The sequence below is a fragment of the Heterodontus francisci genome, chromosome 46 (genome assembly GCF_036365525.1).
Source record: "Heterodontus francisci isolate sHetFra1 chromosome 46, sHetFra1.hap1, whole genome shotgun sequence".
NCBI classification, from domain to species: domain Eukaryota; kingdom Metazoa; phylum Chordata; class Chondrichthyes; order Heterodontiformes; family Heterodontidae; genus Heterodontus; species Heterodontus francisci.
Genome location: NC_090416.1, coordinates 21,003,777 through 21,017,112, shown reverse-complemented (window position 1 = coordinate 21,017,112; position 13,336 = coordinate 21,003,777). Strand labels below are relative to the sequence as shown.

At 46.4% G+C, this 13,336-nt stretch overlaps 1 protein-coding gene across 1 annotated transcript in view; it reads right to left on the bottom strand.

Annotated features, from left to right (window-relative positions):
• Positions 1–13,336, bottom strand: part of itga10 (integrin, alpha 10) — a 182,549-nt gene that overhangs the window by 59,211 nt on the left and 110,002 nt on the right. Inside the window, exons 8-10 of the mRNA XM_068022751.1 lie at positions 7,801–7,949; positions 6,400–6,550; positions 4,596–4,761 (exon numbers count right to left, since the gene is read on the bottom strand). Of these exons, the coding sequence (XP_067878852.1) occupies positions 4,596–4,761; positions 6,400–6,550; positions 7,801–7,949 (466 nt within the window). The remainder of the gene's footprint in view (positions 1–4,595; positions 4,762–6,399; positions 6,551–7,800; positions 7,950–13,336) is intronic.

Sequence of the window (13,336 nt, the reverse complement as noted above, 5' to 3'; positions counted from 1 at the left end):
GGTTAAGGATGTTTTTGGGCTGGAGAAAGGTCTGGGAGCCTTGCTTTTCCTTATATATATTAATGACCTAGACCTTTGTGTACAGGGCACAATTTCAAAGTCTGCGGATGATCCAAAACTTGGAAGCATTGTGAACTGTGAGGAGGATAGTACAGAACTTCAAAAGGACATAGACAAGTTGGTGGAATGGGCGGGCAGATGACAGATGAATTTCAATTCCAGACCCTCACCACTCGCTGCGTGAAAAAGTTTTTCCTCATGTCATTTTTGCTTCTTTACTTCAAATCTGTGCCCTCTCATTCTTGATCCTTTCACAAGTGGGAACAGTTTTTCCCTATCTACTCTGTCCAGACCCCCCCATGATTTTGAATACCTCTCTCAAATCTTTGCTCAGTCTTCTCTTGTTCAAGGAAAACAATCCCAACTTCTCCAATCTATCTTCATAACTGAAGTTCCTCATCCCTGGAACCATTTTCATGAATCTTTTCTGCACCCACTCTAATGCTTTCACATCTTTCCTAAAGCGCAGCGCCCAGAACTGGACGCAATACTCCAGCTGAAGCAGAACTAGTGTTTTGTACAAGTTCAACATAACCTACTGGCTCTTGTGCTCGATAACTCTATTAATGCAGAGAAATGTAAAGTGATACATTTTGGCAGGAAGAACAAAGAACTGTACAGCACAGGAACAGGCCATTCGGCCCTCCAAGCCTGCGCTGATCTTGACGCCTGCCTAAACTAACACCTTCTGCACTTCCAGGGCCCATATCCCTCTATTCCCTTCCTATTCATGTATTTGTCAAGATGTCTCTTAAATGTCGCTATCGTATCTGCTTCCACCACCTCCCCTGGCAGCAAGTTCCTGGCACTCACCACCCTCTGTGTAAAAAACTTGCCTCGCACATCCCCTCTAAATTTTGCCCCTCGCACCTTAAACCTATGTCCCCTAATAACTGACTCTTCCACCCTGGGAAAAAGCTTCTGACTATCCACTCTGTCCATGCCGCTCATAACTTTGTAAACCTCTATCATGTCGCCCCTCCACCTCCGTCGTTCCAGTGAAAACATTCCAACCTCTCCTCATAGCTAATGCCTTCCAGACCAGGCAACATCCTGGTAAACCTCCTCTGTACCCTCTCCAAAGCCTCCACGTCCTTCTGGTAGTGTGGCGACCAGAATTGCACGCAATATTCCAAGTGTGGCCTAACTAAGGTTCTGTGCAGCTGCAACATGACTTGCCAAATTTTATACTCTATGCCCCGACCGATGAAGGCAAGCATGCCGTATGCCTTCTTGACTACCTTATCCACCTGCGTTGCCACTTTCAGTGACCTGTGGACCTGTACGCCCAGATATCTCTGCCTGTCAATACTCCTAAGGGTTCTGCCATTTACTGTATACTTCCCACCTGCATTAGGCCTTCCAAAATGCATTACCTCACATTTGTCCGGATTAAACTCCATCTGCCATTTCTCCGCCCAAGCCTCCAACCGATCTATATCCTGCTGTATCCTCTGACAATCCTCATCATTATCCGCAACTCCACCAACCTGTGTCGTCCGCAAACTTACTAATCAGACCAGCTACATTTTCCTCCAAATCATTTATATATACTACAAACAGCAAAGGTCCCAGCACTGATCCCTGCAGAACACCACTAGTCACATCCCTCCATTCAGAAAAACACCCATCCACTGATACCATCTGTCTTCTATGACCGAGCCAGTTCTGTATCCATCTTGCCAGCTCACCTCTGATCCCGTGTGACTTCACCTTCTGTACCAGTCTGCCATGCGGGACCTTGTCAAAGGCTTTACTAAAGTCCATATAGATAACATCCACTGCCCTTCCTTCATCAATCATCTTCGTCACTTCCTCAAAAAACTCAATCAAATTAGTAAGACACGACCTCCCCTTCACAAAACAATGCTGTCTCTCGCTAATAAGTTCGTTTGTTTCCAAATGGGAGTAAATCCTGTCCCGAAGAATCCTCTCTAATAGTTTCCCTACCACTGACGTAAGGCTCACCGGCCTATAATTTCCTGGATTATCCTTGCCACCCTTCTTAAACAAAGGAACAACATTGGCTATTCTCCAATCCTCTGGGCCCTCACCTGTAGCCAATGAGGATGCAAAGATTTCTGTCAAGTTCTTCCCTTGCCTCCCTCAGTATTCTAGGGTAGATCCCGTCAGGCCCTGGGGACTTATCTACCTTAATGCTTTGTAAGCCACCCAACACCTCCTCCTTTTTGATAATGAGATGACTGAGACTATCTGCACTCCCTTCCCTAGGCTCATCATCCACCAAGTCCTTCTCTTTGGTGAATACTGATGCAAAGTACTCATTTAGCACCTCGCCCATTTCCTCTGGCTCCACACATAGATTCTCATCTCTGTCCTTGACTGGGCCAACCCTTTCCCTGGTTACCCTCTTGCTCTTTATATATGTTGGGATTTTCCTTAATCCTGTTTGCCAATGAGTTTTCATGACCCCTTTTAGCCCTCCTAACTCCTTGCTTAAGTTCCTTCCTACTGTCTTTATATTCCTCAAGGGATTCGTCTGTTCCTAGCCTTCCAGCCCTTACAAATGCTTCCTTTTTCTTTTTGACTGGGCTCACAATATCCCGTGTTATCCAAGCTTCCCGAAACTTGTCTTTCTTCCTCACAGGAACATGCTGGTCCTGGATTCTAATCAGCTGACGTTCGAAAGACTCCCACATGTCAGATGTTGATTTCCCCTCAAACAGCCACCCCCAATCTAAATTCTTCAGTTCCTGCCTAATATTGTTATAATTAGCCTTCCCCCAATTTAGCACCTTCACCCGAGGACTACTCTTATCCTTATCCACAAGTACCTTAAAACTTATGGAATTATGGTCACTGCTCCCGAAATGCTCCCCCACTGAAACTTCAACCACCTGGCCGGGTTCATTCCCCAATACCAGGTCCAGAATGGCCCTATCCCTAGTTGGACTATCTACATACTGTTTCAAGAAGCCCTCCTGGATGCTCCTCACAAATTCTGCCCCATCCAAGCCCCTAGAACTAAGTGAGTCCCATTCAATATAGGGAAGTTAAAATTACCCACCACCACAACCCTGTTACCTTTACATCTTTCCAAAATCTGTCTACATATCTGCTCCTCTACCTCCCGCTGACTGTTGGGAGGCCTGTAGTAAACCCCCAACATCATGACTGCACCCTTCCTATTCCTGAGCTCCACCCATATTGCCTCGCTGCATGACCCCTCTGAGGTGTCCTCCCGCAGTACAGCTGTGATAGTCTCCTTAACCAGTAATGCAACTCCCCCACCCCTTTTACATCCCCCTCTATCCCGCCTGAAGCTTCTAAAGCCTGGAACATTTAGCTGCCAATCCTGCCCTTCCCTCAACCAAGTCTCTGTAATAGCAACAACATCATATTTCCAAGTACTAATCCAAGCTCTAAGTTCATCTGCCTTACCTGTTATACTTCTTGCATTGAAACAAATGCACTTCAGACCACCAGTCCCGCTGTGCTCAGCAACATCTCCCTGCCTGCTCTTCCTCTTAGTCCTACTGGCCTTATTTACTATGTCCTCCTCATTTATTTCACTAGCTGTCCTACTGCTCTGGTTCCCACCCCCCTGCCACACTAGTTTAAACCCTCCCGAGTGACGCTAGCAAACCTTGCAGCCAGGATATTAGTGCCCCTCCAGTTTAGATGCAACCCGTCCAACATGGAGAGAAAATATAAAATAAAGGGTACAATACTAAAGCGGGTGCAGGAGCAGAGGGACCTGGGTGTATATGTGCATAAGTCACTGAAGGTGACAGGATAGGTTGACAGATAAAGCATACAGCATCCTGGGCTTAATTAATAGAGGTATAGAGCACAAGAGCCAGTGGGTTATGTTGAACTTGTACAAGACACTAGTTTGGCCTCAGCTGGAGTATTGCGTCCAGTAATGGGTGACGCGCTTTAGGAAAGATGTGAAAACATTGGAGAGAGTGCAGAAAAGATTCACAAAAATGGTTCCAGGGATGAAGAACTTCAGTTGTGAAGATAGACTGGAGAAGTTGGGATCGCTTTCCTTGGAGAAGAGAAGACTGAGCGAAGATTTGATAGAAATGTTCAAAATCATGAGGGGTCTGGACAGAGTAGATAAGGAAAAACTGTTCCCACTTGTGAAAGGATCAAGAATGAGAAAGCACAGATTTGAAGTAAAGAAGCAAAAGTGACATGAGGATAAACTTTTTCACGCAGCAAGTGGTTAAGGTCTGGAATTCACTGCCTGAGAGTATGGTGGAGGCAGATTCAATGGAAGCATTCGAAAGGGAATTAGACAGTTGTATGAAAAGGAAGAATGTGTAGGTTACAGAGAGAAGGCGGGGGAGTGGCACTGGGTGAAATGCTCATTAGGAGAGCCGGTGCAGACATGATGGGCCAAATGGCTTCCTTCTGTGCTGTAACAATTCTGCGATTCTCAGTAATCCTCCTCCCAGCATCTTGTGTGACAGCATCAGTACAGAAAAGGATGAAACGTGAAAAAGAACTTGAGCGGGAGGGGGGTGGGGGGAGGGAAATAATTTTAAAAGATATGACATGGTCATTACCTTCTAACCCAAATATTCTGTCCCCCAAAGCATCCACAATATCGTTCAGTGCTGCCTCATCGCTTACATTAAAGAAATGTTTCTCATCAGGGTCGCTGGCGATAAATTTGATTTCCTTTATAAAGGTCTCTGTGTCTTTGCGTCTCCGGATGTAATGGCCCAGAACCTGCAGCAGGAACACTAGGTTACACAGTGACTTAAACCTCTTAATGTGGGCCACCACTGGGCATTAGCTGTTCAGGAGCATTACAAGGTGAATACCGGCATGCAACCATTCTGTTGAGCAGATCGGCAAAAAAAAACCATATTGCTCAGTATCTGTGTCCTTATAAGCAGTCGAGATTTGTTCGCCCTTTTTTTCCAAGATTTTTTAAGATTATGAAAGAGTTTGGAGGGTAGATGTAGAGAAGATGTTTCGACTTGAGGGGCAGACCAAAACTAGAGGCCATAAATAATAAACTCAATAGGAAAATCAGCAGTAACCTCTTTACTGAGAGTGGTGTCATGATCCCGTCTTTTTTTTCTCTCCGGGAAATATGTGGTGTGTCTTTAAGACAGCAAAGGATCAGTACTGCTTTAAGAACAAGCAGGCCTCAGGAGTTACCGAGAAGGTGCATTCTCGTTGCCTTGGATACAGCCATTCGGAGACTGCGATTCAAAGGGTGCATTCTCGTTGCTTTGAATACAGCCACTCGGACTGAGTATCGAGAGATACATTTGTTATGATTCAATTTTGAACTGGCTTATAGTGCAGTCTGTTCTAAAGGTGAAACAGAGAGACAGCTGTGTGTTAGCAGCTGAAAGGAGAAACAGACCATTTAAACTGAAGGAAAAGAATTTAGTCTGTTTATTATCATCTCTCAAAATTCTAAAAATGTCAAGTCAAAACAAAGATCTTTGATAACTTAAACTGAAGGAAGGGAAGTTAGACTGTGACAATCTTTCATCGCTCAAAAATTCTAAATCCAGATTGATTCTATTGAATAAAAGCAAAATACTGCGGATGCTGGAAATCTGAAACAAAAACAAGAAATGCTGGATTCACTCAGCAGGTCTGGCAGCATCTGTGGAAAGAGAAGCAGAGTTAACGTTTCGGGTCAGTGACCCTTCTTGATTCTATTGAAAGTGGTTACGAGCTGTTGATCTACTTTGGTCATCGCTGGAGAAGGGAAGCATCATTTGCTGCTAGAATTAAGACTACGATCGAAGAACCTTTTTTCTCCCCATCAGACGGCTGTGAGGACTTCAAGCAACATTGGACTTTTTCACCTCTAGCAGGAGCGTAAATTTGCAAGGCTCTAATTTTTTCCATTTTAAATATTGTTTAAATCTTCGTAGTGTTTAAGAATTTAGTTTTTCTAATTAAACAGTCAATCTGTTAATTTAAAGACACCTGGTTTGGTTAGCCTCATTCAGGGGTTAATAGACGGTACAATTTGGCTGGGTCTTTATTTAATTTGGAAAATTTAAGATGATATGTTAGGCGATCTGTGGAGGGACGGGATTGAATTAACAGTGCGTTTCTCCCACCACAATCAGAATCGTATATTTTGATTGGGGACGTTGACTGGAGCGTAACAGTGGCGAGAATGTGGAACTCGTGACAAGGAGTGGTTGAGGCAAATAGATAGGGGAAGCTAGATAAACACATGAGGGAGAAAGGAACATGAGGATATGTTGATAGGACAAGATGAAAGGGGGGGGGGGAGGTAGGCTCATGTGAGCATAAACACTGCCATGGACCATTTGGGCTCAATTACCTGTTTCTTTGCTGAACACTGTGTAATTCTGGGGAGTCACTTACTGCAATGGCATAGCGACTGATGTCACGTTTTGCACACTCAGCAAGTGCGTCGCGAAGCTGCAGTCCATCATGAGATTCTCCGTCTGTCACAACGACCATAATTTTAGTGGCTCCATCCCGTCCACCACGATCTGGACTGAAGGCCTCAGAGCTGGATATACAAAGGGCAGCGTCAACAAAACTGCACAGCAGGAATCACAAAGCTCAGTGCAACTGAAGGAGGAACTGCCTCACACTCAGTTCAGAACTTCCAGAACACATTGACACCCATCAAAGTGACCAATGCTGTACCTGCGCTGGGAGTGTTTGATGGGACAGTGTAGAGGGAGCTTTACTCTGTATCTAACCCCGTGCTGTACCTGCCCTGGGAGTGTTTGATGGGACAGTGTAGAGGGAGCTTTACTCTGTATCTAACCCTGTGCTGTACCTGCCCTGGGAGTGTGATGGGGACAGTGTAGAGGGAGCTTTACTCTATATCGAAGCCCGTCCTGTACCTGCACTGCGAGTGTTTGATGGGACAGTGGAGAGGGAGTTTTACTCTGTATCTAACCGAGTGTTTGATGCTGAAAACGAGTGCATTAAATTGTTCCCATCCCCAGAACTAAAATTCCTTATTTTGTTAATCATCAAATTCACAGAAAAACAAGTAGATTAAGAAAGTTGGACACTGACACTGGGCATCTATGAGCAGTGAAAGGAACAACACATGAAGCTGTTGTCCTATTTTTATCCTAAAGTGTGGAGTGGTGCGGCTGAGAGGAAGGTTTTGTGTGAAATGTTTTGGGTGCTTGTTGTGTTCCCTAAGCTGATGAAGGAGCTCTTTCTGTCAGACCTCAACCCTTTGCAGTAGGGGTCACCACCAAACAGTTTGCCCTCACTGTAAGTTAACGGAGCACGGTCAGTCATGTGCCCGCTGCATGCCAAAGAGGCCACTTACTGTCAAACAACAGAAAATGCCTGAGTTGTATTGCAGCTGTGATTGGAACCAATAATCAGATCAATGCAGTGGCTGTAACCGCAGTAACCTAACAGGCTCCTGGAACAAGTTCAAGATCACATCCACCCACCCCACCCCCCACCCCAATCCTGCTGTAACTCAAATTGTGTTTTTGTAGATCAAGAGAATGAGTTGAAGCTTTATTCTGAGAAATTTATTCGTAAATTGCTGCTTTGTGTCTCTGCGCAAATAATGCTTGTGAGCTTTATGTTTCTATCCCGTCACTTCCCTCTCCTCCTGACCCTCTGTGAAGTATAGCATCCATTCTGTATGCAGACACATTTCTACTGGAGTGTCTGTGAAAGTGAGCACCAAGAGGACAAACAGACACTGCTCTGTACATTGACTCTACACGCACACTGGAAGATCCAGTGACTGAAAAAATGCATAAAGCTGATATTTACCACGCCACTTTGACTGCCATTGCTGTCTTAGTCTCACGGCCGCCCTGACGACTGATATTTCTGGCAGCCTCCACCACCTCCTGTGCAGTCTTGTGTTCGCCGAGACTGAACTCGTGAACCACTGTCTCTGCATACTGCAGTACTCCAATCTAAGGGCATGAAGAGAAAAAACAGGGATCACAACTGAGAATGAGGTCACTCAACCGTAGCTAAACGGTTGTCTTTGTACAAACAGTGTTAAACTCTTAAAGCTGTGTCTCCCATAATGAGAGAAATAACCACAGCATTAGTGACTAGAATGTGATAAATCTGAGCTAAACTAGACTTTCATTTTACACACCAGCCATCCAATGTTCCCTCTAAACTGTGCAGTAGCACAGCAAACCCAACCAAATGTTCCCCCTCAGGCTCTTCAAAAGCCATACAATTTAAGACACCACGAATACTCAGCCTGCCAAAACAATTTAAAGTGCCCGCAGACTTAAACGAATCAGCTATAAAAAAGTTACAGGGTACACTGCAGCCATCCCTGCAACCTGTCCATCGCACCTCCCCATCTCTGTGACCTCCTCCCACCCTACATCAGCACATCACTCCAAGCTCTGCAATTCCCTCCTTAAACCTTTCCACCTCCCACGACTTCTTACAGTCTCTCCTGAAAAATCCGACTCTTTTACCAAGCTTTCGGTTAGCCCTCCCAATATCTTCTTTTTGTGGGTACCCCGGGTCCCAGTAAACTCACCACCCCAATAAACCCATGGCTGAGATTTTGGAATAAAAAGAAGAAAAAGAAAAACACTTGCATTTATATAGCACCTTTCACAAGCTTGAACCTAGCAAAGGGCTTCACAACCAACAAGGTAAATTATGAAGTGTAGTTGCTGTAGTAATGTAAGAAACATAGCAGCAAATTTGCACACAGCAAGATCCCACAAACAGCAATAGGATATTGATCTGTTCTTTTTTTAAAAACTGATTTTGTTTGAGGATAAATATTGACTAGGGCAACAGGAAAACTGCTCTGCTTCTTCTAATAGTGCCACGGGATCTTTTGATTCCACCTGAGGGACAGATGGGGCAACAGTTTAACATCTCAACCAAAAGACGACATCGCCAAGAGTGCAATACTCCCTCAGTGCTGGCACTCCGACAGTGCAGTGCTCCCTCAGTGTTGCATTGAAAATGTCTGCCTGTATTATGTGCTCACATCTCTGGAGTGGGCCATGAGCCTATGACCTTCGAACTCAGGTGAAAGGCCAAGGCTGAGGCCTAGATCCTAAAATACTTGAAACAAAAACAAGAAATGCTGGATTCACTCAGCAGGTCTGGCAGCATCTGTGGAAAGAGAAGCAGAGTTAACATTTCGGGTCAGTGACCCTTCTTCGGAACCGGATGCTGCCAGACCTGCTGAGTGATTCCAGCATTTCTTGTTTTTGTTTCAGATTTCCAGCATCCGCAGTATTTTGCTTTTATCCTAAAATACTTGAATTTATTTAACCTTTTATCATACCTTTGAGAAATAGCACCTCATATACAACAACTGACTTTTGTTGTTCAGTGACTATTGTAATGTAGGTAAAATGGTAATCTACTTCACACACAAGTTCCTACAAAAGGGAATGAGATGAACCACCAGTTAACTGGCTTTTGATGGTTTTACTGAGGGAGGCATGAGCCATAGACAGAGAGAAAGAGAGAAAGCTGTGTTCTTGATGAGGGAATAGCCTCTTGGGTGAGGCCTCACAGTTGTTGCAAAGGTAAAAGTCACTCTCTTTAACCAACCCTCTAAATTTACAGTTGTTGATATTTTGATTTGGTTTGCAACAAAATGCAGCTGTAAGTCTTTTCCAGGAATATATATATAATGGGAGTGGAGAGGAAATACTTTGGGGTTTTTGAAATTATATGGATCAGCTTAAATTAGAGTCTGTGTAATGAGGTCAACGCCCTGCTGTCAGCTTGGCTGTGACCCCTCCTCAGTGAGTAGCACAAATGGTTAGCACTTCAGTGGTGGAACTATTAATATCAAGCTGTCCAAATCAGAAGGTCCGTGTTGAATTGCAAGTCTGTGCTGAGGAATCAACCTGACCAGCAGTGAGTGCAACAACCAGCCGCAGTGCCCAAGGACTCTGCAAGGACAGAAATTCACTTGAAACATGAAGAAAAATTAAAATGTGTGAAATATTAACAAGTGAGAGAGCAGAGTTAAACAATACAGCGTGAGATGGGGCAAGTGGTGGGTGAGGTTAAACACTGGAGGTGGGGCGAGTGGAATGAGGTTAAACACTGGAGGTGGGGCGAGTGGAATGAGGTTAAACACTGGAGGTGGGGCGAGTGGAATGAGGTTAAACACTGGGGGTGGGGTGAGTGGAATGAGATTAAACACTGGAGGTGGTGCGAGTGGAATGAGATTAAACACTGGGGGTGGGGTGAGTGGAATGAGGTTAAACACTGGAGGTGGGGCGAGTGGAATGAGGTTAAACACTGGAGGTGGGGCGAGTGGAATGAGGTTAAACACTGGGGGTGGGGCGAGTGGAATGAGGTTAAACACTGGAGATGGGGCGACTGGATTGAGGTTAAACACTGGAGGTGGGTCGAGTGGAATGAGATTAAACACTGGAGGTGGTGTGAGTGGAATGAGGTTAAACACTGGTTGTGGGGCGAGTGGAATGAGATTAAACTCTGGAGGTGGGACAAGTGGAATGAGGTTAAGCACTGGGGGTGGGGTGAGTGGAATGAGGTTAAACACTGGGGGTGGGGTGAGTGGAATGAGGTCAAACACTGGAGGTGGGGCGACTAGATTGAGGTTAAACACTGGAGGTGGGTCGAGTGGAATGAGATTAAACACTGGAGGTGGGGTGAGTGGAATGAGATTAAACACTGGAGGTGGGGCGAGTGGAATGAGATTTAACACTGGGGGTGGGGTGAGTGGAATGAGATTAAACACTGGGGGTGGGGTGAGTGGAATGAGGTTAAACACTGGAGGTGGGGCGACTGGACTGAGGTTAAACACTGGAGGTGGGTCGAGTGGAATGAGATTAAACACTGGAGGTGGGGTGAGTGGAATGAGATTAAACACTGGAGGTGGTGCGAGTGGAGTGAGGTTAAACACTGGAGGTGGGGCGAGTGGAATGAGGTTAAACACTGGGGGTGGGGCGAGTTGAATGAGGTTAACCGCTGGTGGTGGGGCGAGTGGAATGAGTTTAAATACTGGAGGTGGGGCAAGTGGAATGAGGTTAAACACTGGAGGTGGGCCGAGTGGAATGAGGTTAAACTGTGGGGGTGGGGCGAGTGGAATGAGGTTAAAAATGGAGGTGGGGCGAGGAGAGTGAGGTTAAACACTGGAGGTGGAGTTGACTGGAATGAAGTTAAAGACTTGAGATGTGGCGAGTGGAATGAGGTTAAACACTGGGGGTGGGGCGAGTGGAATGAGGTTAAACACTGGGGGTGGGGTGAGTGGAATGAGGTCAAACACTGGAGGTGGGGCGACTAGATTGAGGTTAAACACTGGAGGTGGGTCGAGTGGAATGAGATTAAACACTGGAGGTGGGGTGAGTGGAATGAGATTAAACACTGGAGGTGGGGCGAGTGGAATGAGATTTAACACTGAGGGTGGGGTGAGTGGAATGAGATTAAACACTGGGGGTGGGGTGAGTGGAATGAGGTTAAACACTGGAGGTGGGGCGACTGGACTGAGGTTAAACACTGGAGGTGGGTCGAGTGGAATGAGATTAAACACTGGAGGTGGGGTGAGTGGAATGAGATTAAACACTGGAGGTGGGGCGAGTGGAGTGAGGTTAAACACTGGAGGTGGGGCGAGTGGAATGAGGTTAAACACTGGGGGTGGGGCGAGTTGAATGAGGTTAACCGCTGGTGGTGGGGCGAGTGGAATGAGTTTAAATACTGGAGGTGGGGCAAGTGGAATGAGGTTAAACACTGGAGGTGGGCCGAGTGGAATGAGGTTAAACTGTGGGGGTGGGGCGAGTGGAATGATGTTAAAAATGGAGGTGGGGCGAGTAGAGTGAGGTTAAACACTGGAGGTGGAGTTGACTGGAATGAAGTTAAAGACTTGAGATGTGGCGAGTGGAATGAGGTTAAACACTGGGGGTGGGGCGAGTGGAATGAAGTTAAACACTGGGGGTGGGGTGAGTGGAATGAGATTAAACACTGGAGGTGGTGCGAGTGGAATGAGATTAAACACTGGGGGTGGGGCGAGTGGAATGAGGTTAAACACTGGAGGTGGGGCGAGTGGAATGAGATTAAACACTGGAGGTGGGGCGAGTGGAATGAGATTAATCACTGGAGGCGGGGGGGGGGAGTGGTATGAGATTAAACACTGGAGGTGGGGGGGGGAGTGGAATAAGATTAAACACTGGGGGTGGGGCGCGTGGAATGAGATTAAACACTGGAGGTGGGGCGAGTGGAATGAGATTAAACACTGGAGGTGGGGCGAGTGGAATGAGATTAAACACTGGAGGTGGTGCGAGTGGAATGAGATTAAACACTGGGGGTGGGGCGAGTGGAATGAGGTTAAACACTGGGGGTGGGGCGAGTGGAATGAGATTAAACACTGGAGGTGGGGTGAGTGGAATGAGATTAAACACTGGGGGTGGGGTGAGTGGAATGAGATTAAACACTGGGGGTGGGGTGAGTGGAATGAGATTAAACACTGGAGGTGGTGCGAGTGGAATGAGATTAAACACTGGGGGTGGGGTGAGTGGAATGAGATTAAACACTGGAGGTGGTGCGAGTGGAATGAGATTAAACACTGGGGGTGGGGTGAGTGGAATGAGATTAAACACTGGGGGTGGGGCGAGTGGAATGAGGTTAAACACTGGGGGTGGGGCGAGTGGAATGAGATTAAACACTGGAGGTAGGGCGAGTGGAATGAGATTAAACACTGGGGGTGGGGCGAGTGGAATGAGGTTAAACACTGGGGGTGGGGCAAGTGGAATGAGGTTAAACACTGGGGGTGGGGCGAGTGGAATGAGATTAAACACTGGGGGTGGGGCGAGTGGAATGAGGTTAAACACTGGAGGTGGGGTGAGTGGAATGAGGTTAAACACTGGAGGTGGGGTGAGTGCATTGAGGTAAACACTGGAGGTGGGGCAAGTGGATTGAGATTAAACACTGGGGGTGGGGTGAGTGCATTGAGGTTAAACACTGGAGGTGGGGCGAGTGGAATGAGATTAAACACTGGAGGTGGGGCGAGTGGAATGAGATTAAACACTGGAGGTGGGACAAGTGGAATGAGATTAAACACTGGAGGTGGGGTGAGTGGAATGAGATTAAACACTGGGGGTGGGGCGAGTGGAATGAGATTAAACACTGGAGGTGGTGCGAGTGGAATGAGATTAAACACTGGGGGTGGGGTGAGTGGAATGAGGTTAAACACTGGAGGTGGGGTGAGTGGAATGAGATTAAACACTGGAGGTGGGACAAGTGGAATGAGATTAAACACTGGAGGGGGAGGGGTGAGTGGAATGAGATTAAACACTGGAGGGGGGTTGAGTGGAATGAGATTAAACACTGGAGG